The sequence below is a fragment of the Ranitomeya imitator genome, chromosome 3 (assembly GCF_032444005.1).
Source record: "Ranitomeya imitator isolate aRanImi1 chromosome 3, aRanImi1.pri, whole genome shotgun sequence".
Classification (NCBI taxonomy): Eukaryota; Metazoa; Chordata; class Amphibia; order Anura; family Dendrobatidae; genus Ranitomeya; species Ranitomeya imitator.
The window spans coordinates 96,830,996-96,846,432 of NC_091284.1; the positions used below are offsets into that span (position 1 = coordinate 96,830,996).

General features: G+C 42.7%; 2 protein-coding genes across 7 annotated transcripts in view; one reads left to right on the plus strand and one right to left on the minus strand.

Annotated features, from left to right (window-relative positions):
- The window catches only part of CRYBA1 (crystallin beta A1), a 426,252-nt gene that overhangs the window by 224,147 nt on the left and 186,668 nt on the right, over window positions 1-15,437 (minus strand). The window lies entirely within an intron of this gene.
- The window catches only part of MYO18A (myosin XVIIIA), a 420,009-nt gene that overhangs the window by 32,210 nt on the left and 372,362 nt on the right, over window positions 1-15,437 (plus strand). For all 6 annotated transcript variants that reach the window (XM_069761190.1, XM_069761191.1, XM_069761193.1 and 3 more), the window contains exon 2: window positions 3,959-5,084. In XM_069761190.1, the coding sequence (XP_069617291.1) occupies window positions 4,062-5,084 (1,023 nt within the window). In that variant the 5' untranslated portion in view covers window positions 3,959-4,061. The remainder of the gene's footprint in view (window positions 1-3,958; window positions 5,085-15,437) is intronic.

Below are 15,437 nucleotides of genomic sequence, written 5' to 3' on the forward strand. Positions count from 1 at the left end.
GCCCGCATGTAACTATAGCAGGGCCGGCTCCAGGTTTTTGAGGGCCCCGGGCGAAAGCGTCTCAGTGGGCCCCCCCCTTTAACACATACCGCGATTCATGATGGCATATAAACACAGCCATGTAGTATATAACACAGCCCACGTAGTATATATCACAGCCACGTAGCATATAACACAGCCATGTAGTATATAGCACGGCTCACGTAGCATACAGTGGGGCAAAAAAGTATTAAGTCAGTCAGCAATAGTGCAAGTTCCACCACTTAAAAAGATGAGAGGCGTCTGTAATTTACATCATAGGTAGACCTCAACTATGGGAGACAAACTGAGAAAAAAAAATCCAGAAAATCACATTGTCTGTTTTTTTAACATTTTATTTGCATATTATGGTGGAAAATAAGTATTTGGTCAGAAACAAACGATCAAGATTTCTGGCTCTCACAGACCTGTAACTTCTTCTTTAAGAGTCTCCTCTTTCCTCCACTCATTACCTGTAGTAATGGCACCTGTTTAAACTTGTTATCAGTATAAAAAGACACCTGTGCACACCCTCAAACAGTCTGACTCCAAACTCCACTATGGTGAAGACCAAAGAGCTGTCAAAGGACACCAGAAACAAAATTGTAGCCCTGCACCAGGCTGGGAAGACTGAATCTGCAATAGCCAACCAGCTTGGAGTGAAGAAATCAACAGTGGGAGCAATAATTAGAAAATGGAAGACATACAAGACCACTGATAATCTCCCTCGATCTGGGGCTCCACGCAAAATCCCACCCCGTGGGGTCAGAATGTTCACAAGAACGGTGAGCAAAAATCCCAGAACCACGCGGGGGGACCTAGTGAATGAACTGCAGAGAGCTGGGACCAATGTAACAAGGCCTACCATAAGTAACACACTACGCCACCATGGACTCAGATCCTGCAGTGCCAGACGTGTCCCACTGCTTAAGCCAGTACATGTCCGGGCCCGTCTGAAGTTTGCTAGAGAGCATTTGGATGATCCAGAGGAGTTTTGGGAGAATGTCCTATGGTCTGATGAAACCAAACTGGAACTGTTTGGTAGAAACACAACTTGTCGTATTTGGAGGAAAAAGAATACTGAGTTGCATCCATCAAACACCATACCTACTGTAAAGCATGGTGGTGGAAACATCATGCTTTGGGGCTGTTTCTCTGCAAAGGGGCCAGGACGACTGATCCGGGTACATGAAAGAATGAATGGGTCCATGTATCGTGAGAGTTTGAGTGCAAACCTCCTTCCATCAGCAAGGGCATTGAAGATGAAACGTGGCTGGGTCTTTCAACATGACAATGATCCAAAGCACACCGCCAGGGCAACGAAGGAGTGGCTTCGTAAGAAGCATTTCAAGGTCCTGGAGTGGCCTAGCCAGTCTCCAGATCTCAACCCTATAGAAAACCTTTGGAGGGAGTTGAAAGTCCGTGTTGCCAAGCGAAAAGCCAAACACATCACTGCTCTAGAGGAGATCGGCATGGAGGAATGGGCCAACATACCAACAACAGTGTGTGGCAACCTTGTGAAGACTTACAGAAAACGTTTGACCTCTGTCATTGCCAACAAAGGATATATTACAAAGTATTGAGATGAAATTTTGTTTCTGACCAAATACTTATTTTCCACCATAATATGCAAATAAAATGTTAAAAAAACAGACAATGTGATTTTCTGGATTTTTTTTTCTCAGTTTGTCTCCCATAGTTGAGGTCTACCTATGATGTAAATTACAGACGCCTCTCATCTTTTTAAGTGGTGGAACTTGCACTATTGCTGACTGACTAAATACTTTTTTGCCCCACTGTATAACAGCCCAATAGCCTAACCACAGCTGTTCAGTTGGATAGGGATTAGGCATATTTACATGAAATTAAGGTCTTAAAGGGGTTTTCCACTTCTTTGATATTGATGACCTATCCAAAGGATGCATCATCAACATCCGATCGATGGGCGTCTGTAAATCACCACTGCCAACAATTAACTGCCATCGGTTCTAAAAGTGGACTTATGTAAACTAGGCAGGGAATGAAATGCCTTGTCTGCTGTGTAGTACAGAGTATAGCCTATTCAAGCTGATCCGTGGGGCTGGTGATGGGTGTCAAACCACCAATGATCTGATATTGATGACCTATCCTCCGAAGCTGATATTGATGAGCTATCCTATGGGTAGGTCATCCATATAGTAGGAGACAACCCCTTTAAGTTGCCTATATACCTTAAATAAATACTGCTGCTCCATCACTTGAATAGGACTGAATGATTTTACCACACACAACACGTGATCAGAGTTACCACAATTTCTGGAGGAAAGCAACCATGTTTTTCAGATCTCAAAACTAGTAAGTTATAATTTGAGATCTCTTATATCATAAATTATAGGATAAAGCAGTCTAAACACTGACATTTGATGCAAAATTTTATTTTTCCCTTTTTTTTTTTTTTTATTTATTTTTTCATATATTGAAATAAGGTACCATGAACCCTGAATGAAGAGCTTCTTGGCTCAAGTCATCATTGGATGGTTTTCTGCAGATCAAACATGAGAAAGACTGCAGTGTGTATCCAGCTCTAAAATGTTGTTTGCTCATCATTTTTTTTTGAAGGGTCTCTTGACAATAGATAAGAGAACCTCCAGCAATCAATTGTGATCTGCGGGAAGACCTCTTATTATAGAGGTTGTCCACTACTCTTGACAACCTCTTTAGATTTCTAATGTTTGCCCCTAGTAAAATAGTAAGGTCGGGTTCACATTGCGTTAACAGCAGCCCGTTCAACACCTACGTTAACGGGCTGCTGTTAACGCAAGTGCCGGTATGGCAGCGTACTAGCGCAGATGGAGGATCTGCTAGCTCTATCTGCGCTAGCTGTGACGGACCCAGAAATGCTGCAGCCCGCTTCTCTGGGTCCGTCACTCAATGATGGCACATCGCTAGCGCACGCCCATTGCGTCCGACATTGGATTCAATGGCGGCGTTAATGGACTGCATTACACCGCATTATGCCGCGGTGTAACGTAGTCCGTCTAACGGACAGGTTTAACGCAATGTGAACCCAGCCTAACACTTATACTCAACTCTGGTTACTGGGCCTTTTTAGTGTCGGCACTGGCTCTCCCGGGGCTCACATGACAATGTCACGGGATACCTGTGACCAGTCATCACTGGATTCACTCTCCTCTCCTACAGAAGTAAATGTCATCCGTAGGAAGTGAGAGAACAGCAGTAGCTATCCCTTCCTCTGGATGTCTTGATTTGTCCAAAAGAGAGGAGATTGAAGCCCGCGTTGATTGACCATAGGGATCCCGTGACATATCATGTAAGCCCTGGGAAAGCCAGTGCCCACACCACTGGAACAGTTCCAGCACTGGGGGTGATTACAAGTGTTATTTTACTGGAGGGAATCATTGGGCTTCAAGAGGGATTGTCCAAGTAGTGGAAAAACCCCTTTAACAGTTACATTTATCTGCAGCACAACCATAAGATAAGCTGATGATAAGCCTTGTAATGCTTCTTTTATTTGTATAATTTGGGATAGGACAGGTCCTCCAGAGCAAGACTCCTCTCCACTATGAGCAAAATACGAGCATCCTTAACTGAGAGTCACTTTATTTACGGAGGATCCCCCGATAGACTATAAGAAAACAATTTTCCTAGAATATCTTTACATTGAGGGCTTGCACTTACTTTATAATACAATATTGTCTTAGCGTTTCAGAAATGTCATCGGCTTTGCTAATATGCATGTCGTACATTCGCTATTGTTTTACTTGTAACTTCTTGGAACTCGCTGACTTGTGGAATAGATACCCTTGGATTTGTAAAGGCAAAATATCAAAATCTCTGAATGTACAATAGAAATACTGTATTTCTGTGGCAGCCTTTTCTCTAGTGTTCTGTGTTTGTCTTCCATGAAGTCATTCTCATTGTGTCGTCTTTTTCTTTTCAGTGAAATATTTATCTATGAGGTTTTGAGAAACGCTGGAGACAAGAATACTTTGAGCCTCAGTTTGGAGAACGTTGTGCAAACCGTATCGTAAATCCATCCCAACATGTTCAACCTAATGAAAAAGGATAAGGACCGAGATGGAGTCAAAAAGGACAAAAAGAAAGAAAAGAAGGAGAGGATGTCTGCAGCCGAACTAAAAAGTCTGGAGGAGATGAGCATGAGGAGGGGCTTTTTTAATCTTAATCGTTCTTCAAAAAGGGACTCCAAGACCAAACTGGAAATATCTAATCCTATACCGATAAAGGTAGCTAGCAGCTCTGAGCTTAATCTCACGGACATCGACTCAGACAATGTCAGCAACAGAGGAAGCGCTCTCTACGACTCCGGCCATCTCAGTACTGCCAGCTCCAGTGACGACTTGAAGATTGAGGAGAACAGCTTCAAAGGTAGTGTTCTTCAGCGAGCTGCTAAGTTTGGCTCTCTGGCCAAGCAGAATTCGACTGGAATGGCGCAGATGGTCAAACGATTTTCTTTTTCCCAGAAAAGCAAAGACGAGAGTCAGTCTGAAACCTCTACCCCTTCTGAAAACTCTGCCGCTCCTTCTCCGCAGGTTGAGATCAGAGCTTTTGATGCCCAGATTAATAAATACTCTGTGCCTTCAGTGCAGGTTGTCCCACCAAGCAATACTCCACCGATTGACAACATTCCAGAAGTGGTGGGGAAAACCTTTCCAGCTGATCTGCGGTTACCTTCTGTTCTTCCACCACAGGCACCTGTACCAAGAGAATTGGTGCTACAAAGGAGAAACACTGGAGATTTTGGCTTCTCGTTACGTAGGACAACCATGTTGGATAGGGCACCTGATGGACAGGTATACAGGAGGGTTGTCCACTTTGCAGAACCTGGTGCTGGCACTAAAGATCTCGCTTTGGGGTTGGTACCCGGTGACCGACTTGTTGAAATAAATGGTCGTAATGTGGAGAATAAAACTCGTGATGAAATTGTAGAGATGATCCGCCAGTCTGGAGATACAGTGAGGCTAAAAGTTCAGCCTATCCCTGAACTGAGTGAATTGAGTAGAAGTTGGCTGAGGAGTAGTAAAGGACTACGAAAAGAGGCTTATGATGTAAGTATTCTACGATTAGTATTCATGTTCACCAACCCAAAAAGTTTGTTCCATTAATCTGACCATTTTGTTCTACTCTGGTTTTGTATAAATCTGCTTATTGGCATTGGTCATATTTTTGTTATGTCTTTTTTTTTTTTTTCTCTGAGCTGGTGAAGTACTATTTATTTGACTTGAGGTCAAGTATGAATAATTATTAGACCTTCATCTGTTGGCTGGATAACAGTAGGGTTGTGGAGTCCAACTTCGTTTTCTCTATTTTTCCAAATTTCCAATAATGATTGCTTATGAGCAGTTTTACTGTGACGTCACTAATAAGGGCCATAGAACAATAGTATGATTAAAAAAAATTTAAAAGAAAAACACAGCATGCTAGTTATTTAAAGGGAATCTGTCAGTAGGTTTTTTTCTGCTTAATTTGTGAAGCATGATGTAGGAGCAGAGTCTGATTACAGGGACATGTCACTTGCTCCGAAGTTTGATTTAGTTTGAATACAATCAGTATTTTATCAGCTGGAGATTACCGGACTAGATGTCTCATGCCAGGCAGTCCAGCTTTTACTTGTATCACCACGCCCCCACCACTGATTGGCAGGTTGTTAACAATCTACATAGAAAGCTGCCAATTAGGGCTCTGGGCGGGGTTATACAGAGCTCAGCATTCCGACACTGTTACATCTACAGCAGAGAAAACAAAGATTTTATCAAAACTGCAGCAAGCAGCCCAGTAAGTGACACATCTCTGGAATCGGGGTCTAAGCCCCTACATCGTACTACTCTCAATTTACATAGCTAAAACCTGCTGACAGCTTCTTGTTAATTAATTAATTAGACAATACTAATGTATAACGTTTAATATATTTCTAGAATAGATACATTTCTACCACCACATTCATGTGTTTATATCATTCCACAATGTTTTTAGTATTAAGAATGTAACCTAACATAACATTGACCTTTTTAAATTTCTGGCTACCGCTGATAGTGGTTTTATTTTCCTTACCTGCAGCTTTATAATTGTGTTTGTTGTGGTGTTTTTTTTTTAAAATTCAATCTACAATATGGAATATGGGTATGCACTTGTCTGACGGACCACCAGCCTTGGTGAAATACATTGCAGGAAAGCATAATAAAAAGCGCGCTGGTTTACTGATAGAAATCTACATCTTTATTCTGACAAAATAATCCGAGTGTGGAAATTCGCAAAGTCTTTCCAATTCGTCCTGTTCTCAGACCATTGGAGGCTTTGCTACGTTCCTGTCTGTAGATGTTCGTCAGGTGGTGGAAGGCGATTGTACTATTGCTTTTTCCTTATTTTATTCATGGCTTATACATCATGGTTTTTCTCATCCATTCTCTTCTAATTGCCTCTGTTTTAATTATGAATATGTTAGTCCATGTATATATATTTTATTGTTCTGGGGCCACTGGTTCTAATCCAGCCAAGCAACATCTGGATGGAGTTCGCGTGTTGTCCCTGAGTTTTGTGTGGGTTTGCTCTTTGTACTTTTGTTTTTTTATGCTGTACTCAGAAAGCAAACTGGAAGGTAACTTGACTTCTTGTTATGCCGGCCTGAATGATTGGGAGTTCGGGAAACTAGATTGCAAATGCCATTGTGGTCAAGAACCATTTTGGCCGAATGCTGAATACATTTGCAAATTGATTCGGTATGTGGTAGTTCTTTATTAATAACAGAAAGCCGCTTTTTGCGTCATTTTACCTGAAAATGGTGTTCCAGACCCAAAAAGCTCATCTTAGGTTATACAATGGAAATATAACAAATGTCCCAATATTATACTGTATACTTCTCAATGGGTATTTAGAAGATAGCTGGACTGCTTGTCATGTGAGCTGTAGTCCAGGCAGTGTTAATCTACTGCTTATAAAACACTGTTTGCATTGAAACTACAACATACCACCTAATAAGTGACACATTCCTGGAATCGGGATCCCGTGACTTTTATTATGCTACTCTCATATTAAATTGCAAAAATTACAAACAGATTCCCTTTAATGGGTTCCCTTCATCACATTTTTTTAATGGAAGAAGTGCTAAAGCAAAATGGATAGGCAATGAAAAATGAGCTTTTTTTTTTTTTTGGTACAGATCCGATTTGCCAGTGATGAGAAATCTAGCATAGAAGTCATATGCAAATCAGATTGGAAGTGCACTGGGGGTGTGTCGGTGCACTAGAACTGCTTCTTTCGCGTTTCCAACCTGATTTGCATATGGCTATTAGGATCTCTCAAAAAAATAGATAAAAAGGGATACTTTAATTTATATTAGGGGGACAAGTATTTTCCAAGCTTTTCCATTTCTTCCATATGTAAAAATGTGCTGACGGTTTTCGTAGCCGCTTACCGAAATTCACTTGTTCCTATGCAGTGACACATATGAGATATGACGTTCTGCGCACATGATCGTTCTGCACTCCTAACATTCAGACAAGTCCCATGTGTCGCTCTGTCCAGATCTAGAACAGTGGAGTGTAATTTACAATACACAGACCGCAGCTCCTGCTTTACTGCTTGTCACTGCTGTCATTACCTGACAGGCCAGGAGGCCTTAATGAGAGGATAACTGTGTCTTTACAGGGAAGACCAGCAATGATTATCTGCATATGTGCTTGTAGCAAAGGTAACGAGAAACTTGGAGGAAAGTGAGTGTCTTAGGCTTCATTCAGATTTGCAGTATTCTCATACATTATATTATTTATTATTATAGTGCTATTTATTCCTTGGTGCTTTACAGGTGTTATATTTGTGCTCTTCACCCATAGAATGGGAATGTTGATGTGTAAATTTATGTATACGTATAAATTAATTTGATTTGCAGGCCAAGCTGAGTGGAATCGTGAGGGGGAAAAAAAAGTATAGCTATAAATCATCCGAGCGTTGCCTGTTTTCCACTGAGCAGTAGATGGGGATAGGAGAAGCTTTGAAGAACCTTTATAACCTCTACCCACAGATTGTAAGAGCCAACATCCGAACCAATAATGAATCCAGCAGACTGAGGAATAAAAGTATAGGTTCACACTTGTGCACTTGTGCGTTGTGCAGTCCATTCAACAAATCCGTTAAACGGACTGCTAACGCAAGTGCCGACTTTGGCACTGTGCTATTGCAGATGGAGCATCTGCTAGCTCCATCTGCGCTAGCAGTGACGGACCCGGAAACACTGCAGCCCGCGTCTCGGGGTCCGTCACTCAATGACGGCACATCGCTAGCGCATGCCCATTGTGGGCGTGCGCTAGCGATGCGTCAGCCATTGAAAGTAATGGCAGCGTTAACGGACTACGTTACACCATGTTGTGCCGCGGTGTAACGTAGTCCATTAAACGGGTCACAATAACGCAGTGTGAACCCATACAAAAAAAAAAGGTCTGCAGCCTCCCGAATCCGAACAGTGTGCAGTGTGCACACTGTCACCATTCCCCATCATGATGAGTAGTCACGTGACCACATGTGTGCGATTCGCATAGTTGTGGTCATGGGCTGACTAGACTCCTGACCATTTCTGGTCTCTTCTGCTGAGAGAAGCTGTATCCCTACTGAGACACCCTTAGGCCGGTTTCACACGTCAGTGGCTCCGGTATGTGAGGTGACAGTTTCCTCACGTACCGGAACCACTGACACATGTAGACGCATTAAAATCAATGCATCTGTGCAGATGTCATTGATTTTTTGCGGACCGTGTCTCCGTGTGCCAAACACGGAGACATGTCAGTGTTCGCGGGAGCGCACGTATTACACGGACCCATTAAAGTCAATGGGTCCGTGTAAAACACGTACTGCACACGGACGTTGTCCGTGTGCCGTGCAGGAGACAGCGCTCCAGTAAGCGCTGTCCCCCCCACATGGTGCTGAAGCCGCGATTCATATCTTCTGTGCAGCAGCTGCTTCCTCTCCTGGCCGCACCTTCTCCTGTATGCGGTCACGTGGGGCCGCCGATTACAGTCATGAATATGCAGCTCCACCTCCCATAGGGGTGGAGCCGCATATTCATTACTGTAAATGAGCGGCCCCACGTGACCGCATACAGTAGAAGGTGCGGCCAGGAGAGGAAGCAGCGACAGCCAACGAGGGAGCTGGGTGAGAATTTTCAGAACAGCGGGCGGGCGCACAGGGGGTGGGGACATAAACCTTTATTTTATACACGATAAACTTAAAAAAAAAAAAAAATGAATTATTCATATCTTCTCTGCAGCAAACGCTGCTGCACAGAAGATATGAATCGCGGTTTCAGCACGATGCAGGGGACAGCGCTAAACTTTAGCGCTGTCTCCTGCACGCTCCGTGTGGTACCCAGTGGGCACACGGGCGGCACACGTGTGCCGCACGTGTGCCACACTGATATGCCACATAAATGCAGGGGCACACGGACACGGATAATTCCGGTACCAGAATTATCTGGACGTGTGGGACTGCCCTTAGGGTGTGTACACACAAAGGATTCTGCTTTGAAAATCCCCTATAAAAAAAAAATAATAAAAAATAAAACCATATGGATGAACATATTCATTCCTATCTAAAAAAACAAAAAAACTTGCTGGTCATATGTTCAGGATTTTGAGCGTCTTTTAAGTCCTTCAGATTTCCAAAGATGCCAAGCCGTCAAAATAAATGACCTGAGCGTTCTTCCACTTGGAAAACACTCTGTAAGTCACAATACAAGTCAAAAAAATCAAGATGCCCCGGTGTCTGAGTGTTTTGCCAGCAAAAATCGCTAGTAGTTTCTTCACCATTCAGTAGAGTTAAAATAGACTGTAAAATAAGTAAAAAAACAAAACAAAACTACACCAAAACAATGCGGAAATGCTCAAAGAACCTGCCAGTGGCATAATATCTTGAAAAAGTACACTGGAAATTCCCCAAAAAAGTTTTAAAAAAGATGCTCTAGAAAAAAAGACAAAGGCGTTAACTGAAGAAGCTTCCTCTTACAAAAAAAAAAAAAAATGATAAAAAAATAAAATAAAAATAAAAAATAAATTAAATTATGCTGATTTGCCTGTCCCAAAAAGAGACTTTGTGTGCACATACCCTAAAGCAGCCTCTTTAGTTCCTCCTTGCTAAAGTTCATTCCTCTCCGTTTATGAGCATTTATCTGGTGTACGTCTTTTTATTGGCAATCCATACTTGATTTCTATTACTGCACGGGCAGGATGATCATAATCTCCGCAGGCACAGACTCACTGGTGATCATCTGAGATGGGAGGGCTGAAGAGCAGCCTCAACCAATGAGAAGACTGGGGGTGTGTCCCAGACTACCCTAGATTCCTATGTGCACTGTAGCTAATCTGTAGTCACACACCTCAGCTCAGTTTTTAATGGAGAACATCTGAAAAAAACAAAACAAAGCAAAAAAAAAAACAAAAAACAAAACAGCCAAGCAGCAAGATCTGAAGTAAAATATTCATCCTTTGTAGGTACTGGCTTACAATAAATTCTTAAACTCCAAATTGGGCAGTCACTTTAAGTTCATTGCTACCACAACATAGTGGATAAAGCGATTTATTAATCATGGCCATTTATCATGTTCATATCATTTTATGTGTCAGTGACTTTGGGGCGCCCCAGGCAACCTTGGGCGGGTGCGTGCCGTTACCGTACCTCTGCACCTCTTCATGAGGACCAGGACTCACAGCTTTAGCCAATAGTGAGGAACCTCTTTGTAGATCTGGTATAGAATGTATGTCAGTAGAGAAGTCCTTTTTATATGTAGGTTTTATAAAGGAAGCTGCAAAATAAAGCTTCATTTCAGAACAGACTTGTGCGTGCCGGCAGCATAATGTGCATGAATGCAATCCTTATTTTGAAGAGTGCAAGGTCTTCCTCGGTGACGGGTGTAATGATAATCCTGTAAGGTAATCCTATATGGCTGGAGGCAAATTGGCACCTTTCAAGGATTTTTGTTTGCTAAGAAGTGTCATCTGTAATTTGCGGTAGATTAAAGTGAGTCCACTGACTGTTTCCCCAAATATTTGGATGAATGATGATGGGTCAGTGGTCTCCAGTCATTTAATACTACATGACGCAGCCGTGGATTTATACCGACTGATAATAAATCATGATTTATTTTTTTTCTTAAACCAGCATGTGCGATCCCACAGCCATATTTCGCAGACAGGGGGACAAGCTATAATTTTAGGCACAACCAGTAGAGAGTGGCACTATTTGGAGCCATTGCAGAAGACCAGATCTAGTGATGCTTCACATTGTATAGATTTGTATCATGGGAGCCTATGGGTGATGGACGACCCTGGATGGCCTCTGTCATAGTATGCACCGGGACACTTTCCCAGGAATATGTCAAAGGAGCAAATAAACGTGATATGAGCACAGCCTTGAGGCCACGTGCACACGTTCAGGTTTTTTTTGCATTTTTTTCGCGTTTTTTCGCTATAAAAACTCATTAAAAACGCATACATTATGCATTCTATCATTTAGAATGCATTCTGCATGTTTTGTGCACATGGATGCGTTTTTTTCCGCAAAAAAACGCATCGCGGTAAAAAAATGAGCATGTTTATTATTTTTGCGGATTTTCAGCGTTTTTCCCGCAATTCTAAGCATTTGGAAAAAAAGCACAAAAAACGCGTCAAAACGCGTCAAAAAACGTGAAAAAAACGCATGCGGATTTCTGGCAGAAATGTCCGGTTTTTGTCAGGAAAATTTCTGCAAGAAATCATGACGTGTGCACATACCCACAGGCCAAGTATTTTCTCTTATCCGAAAGAGTTTGGCCATTTATGCTAATCGCAGTGTGATAAGATTTTGATCAGAGAGCTCTGATTTTCTCAGATTAAGTGAAGATGGAAAAAATGTTTTCTCCATTCTGTCTTTCCGTGAACATCGGGTCATATTTTCCACATACTCGAACTGAAAATTGGGTGCAAATCGTGCATGCTATGATTTTTAGACAGACTGTGTCCGAGGAAAAAATCGGACATATGCACGGCCACGGCCCCATGAGCAACTATTGGTCTGTGTCTGATCCGATGTTTTGTCGGATCGATAATACAGTCGTCTTCATGAGCCCTTACAAGTATATTCGGAGAAGCTAAAAGGCCATGCACCACTATTTGGCTACATTTCCACAGTGAGTGGATGATTCTTTTGTTTCTCTCTGCCGGAGAACTTTTTTTTTTTTTTCTCTCCTGGTTGAAAACTTGAACTCTTGTGTAATCCAAAAACCCATATGTATGGTGAAGTCAAGACATGGCCGTTGGCCGCTATTTCGTGTGTATGGCCAGCTTAACTCTTTATATACCCTTCTTTCAGCCAGGAAAGTAGACCCTCTTTTTCTAATCTTTGTTCTTCTACTTTAACTCACCAGTGACAATAAGTTAAAATACGGTAATTGTTGGCATGCTCTAGTAAGGTACAGACTATAGACGAGAGAATTCCACCCAAATGGTGGCTGTGATTGGCATTACAGATCAGCTCCAAAATGCCCAAGTAGGATTAAGTTTCTAAAAATTGCGAATATGCTAAAATATGTCGTGCTACTTGGTTCTCCAAAGAAATTGCTTATGAGACATTTACAACCACCATTGACTTAATACACTTACTGGTGTGTGTGTGTGGTCTAGAAATGCGGGTGCAGGGTGACCCAAACTGAGCTCCTAAGCAGTGCCCACATCTGATCCACAAAATAGCCCTGGGCATGAATTATGAATTGCTTTAGTCACCCCTAATTCGAGTTTAATTGAGGCAGAAATTTTAATAGGGGCTCCTCAAACATGGAAACCTTTTCCAGGGGTTCCCCTACTATAATTAGGTGGGAAATTGTTGGCCTAATGGATGAGAATATTAGGATCCCTCAGATGATTGCACCTTTGCTTGCAAATCGAAGTATCTTTGAGCAGCTTTAAACCATAAATCACATTGCATTTTAGTACAATATTCTCACAACCACTCCCTATAAACAGGAGTGACCCAGCTATAACATAAGGGGCTACAGAAGATTCAGTTTTCTCAGTTACTTTGCAAATCCATTAGTAAATGACAGGCCGACGTCTGGTGAGGACTTGTAGACCTGATGTAAAAGTCCAGGTGATGTGCTCTGCTGCGTTATCCCACCGTCCAGTATGTTATGTCATATCCTGATAGAATATTAAAAGTGGATGAAGGAGGAGCTTCATGTTACAGCAACGCTCATTTTTGTTTTTTTCCGGTGGTGGGATATCTCTTATGTAGTCATACATACTAATATCTAGAGAGCGTTGCTCCTGGTGAATTAGCGGGGATGGGTGGTTTTGTGTTGCTCCCGCTGTGTTCTGCACGTGCCTCTGGCCTGTGATGGATTACTGGTGTATAGTGTTACCTAGGTGCACGCTCCATACATACAGCCGAGTATTAACAGACCAGGATTCTAGCCGTGCGAGGAAACAGGAAATTCCACATTAAAAGCTGTGTTCCCGAAACAAGACGAGGCAATTTTCAGGATTATGAATTCTGGGAAATGACAAGAACCCAAAACTTCTCTCGCCCTTCATCCAGTTAATTATAGCATGGTATCTCTCCATACTGGTGATTAATCGTGAGGTTACAGAGATGAAAGAAAACCTTCAAAGGGGAAATCTCCTGTTTTCAAAAGCTGAGCGCATAAGGCTTTCTATACCCTGCTCTTTCTTTTACCCCAGCAAATATTCAGTTTGCAGGTAAATACGACCAGGCCAAGGCAGAGTCACTTGTTGGTGCCTTCCTCGTCTTCACCACGGCCAAAGATGTCGTCAAGATCGAACAATTGGACCGATGTGAATGGTTCTTCCCCACTGTTCTGATGGCAGATATTATAAGCAAATGGTAATCAACTGTATCAAATAAACGTTTAAGCCATTTCCACATCATTTTATCACGCAAATAAACTTGGCCAAAGGATTATCTTTTGGGCCCCTGTTGGGCACAAGTCAGTATATTGCAAGAAAGGTATAGAGTAGTGTAATAGACAGGGCTATTTCATTAAACAGAATCCAGTAAAAAAAAATACTCCGTGTTGTAGCCTCCCATCTTAGGCCGGTTTCACAGTAGCGTTTTGAGGAGCTGCGGACAGCTGCAGACTTCCTCCTTGAAGCTCCGCCCTCAGCCGCACCTCCACCGCTAGCTCTGTCTACTTCTGTATGCGGCCTGCATACCTATCTTTAACATTAGGTACGCAGGTCGTGCCGCTGTATGCGGATGCTTCCGCATGCGTCGTTTTGACAATGCGGCAACCAGCGTAGGATGCAGCTTGTAGCAATTTTTTTTTTCTCCGCATCATCAAAACGACGCATGCGGAAGCATCCGAATACAGCGGCACGACCTGCGTACCTAATGTTAAAGATAGGTACGCAGGCCGCATGCAGAAGTAGGTGGAGCTAGCGGCCAAGGGCGGGGCTTCACTGAGGAAGTCCGCAGCCCTCCGTAGCTCCTCAAAATGCTAGTGTGAAACTAGCCTTAAAGTATACAAGTGACAGAAATGGCTTTTTTAGAGGTATATGTTGGGACTATTTCCAAAGGGCATACCCTTCGGAAAAGGTCCCAAAAAGAAACCTATTTACGTTTTCCTATTTGGGTCCATAAACATGGTGTGAACTGGGCCTTACTTGTAGGTTGTATGGCTGAACCTGCATGTACCACTATAAAGCTGGACATCTACAAAATGATCATTGGCCGAACGTTCTTCCGGCAGACTATCGGTCTTGACTCCCCCTCCACCCTCAAGCTCGTAACTCGCCGCAGGCGCGCGAACGTCAAGCTCGTGACTCGCTGCAGGCACAGACGTTCTCAAGAGCTTGAGAGGAGATTGAAATTTCAATTTCCTGTCCTTCTCTTCCCCAACATAATCTATGAAGGGAGAGTCCTAAAACCCCCATACAAATTAGATGGCCATCCATTTCTGCCAAAATTTTCAGGTTTAGTTAACTTTTGCTTAATATTTATGGGGGCTTTTGGAATGGGGGTATCTTCGGTTATCTCTGGTGAGTACATACTTTGGGAAGTGTCCCTAGCAGTATGACACATGAGCCCATAGCACGGTTGGCCTTTTTGAAGGATGTGGTCATGCTTTCTGAGCATCTACAGCTTCACAACTACTGCAACCCCATTTGTACTTTTCATCCTCCATGATTGTAGCTCCTAGTTAAGCATTTTATATTGGATCAGATGGGATATGCAGTTTCATTTTGCTTGTTGCATTATAATGTGATTTGGGAAATATTTAGTGGTGCTGCTAGCGCTGAGCAGCGTCCGGTCATGCTGAGCTGTTTTTATTGGACTGGGCATGGGAGTTGTTGTTATAGTCTTGAGGTCCATCCTGTATGACCGCTGTCGGCATGCAGAGGCTCCTCCGCACATAGGACTGCTGCTGC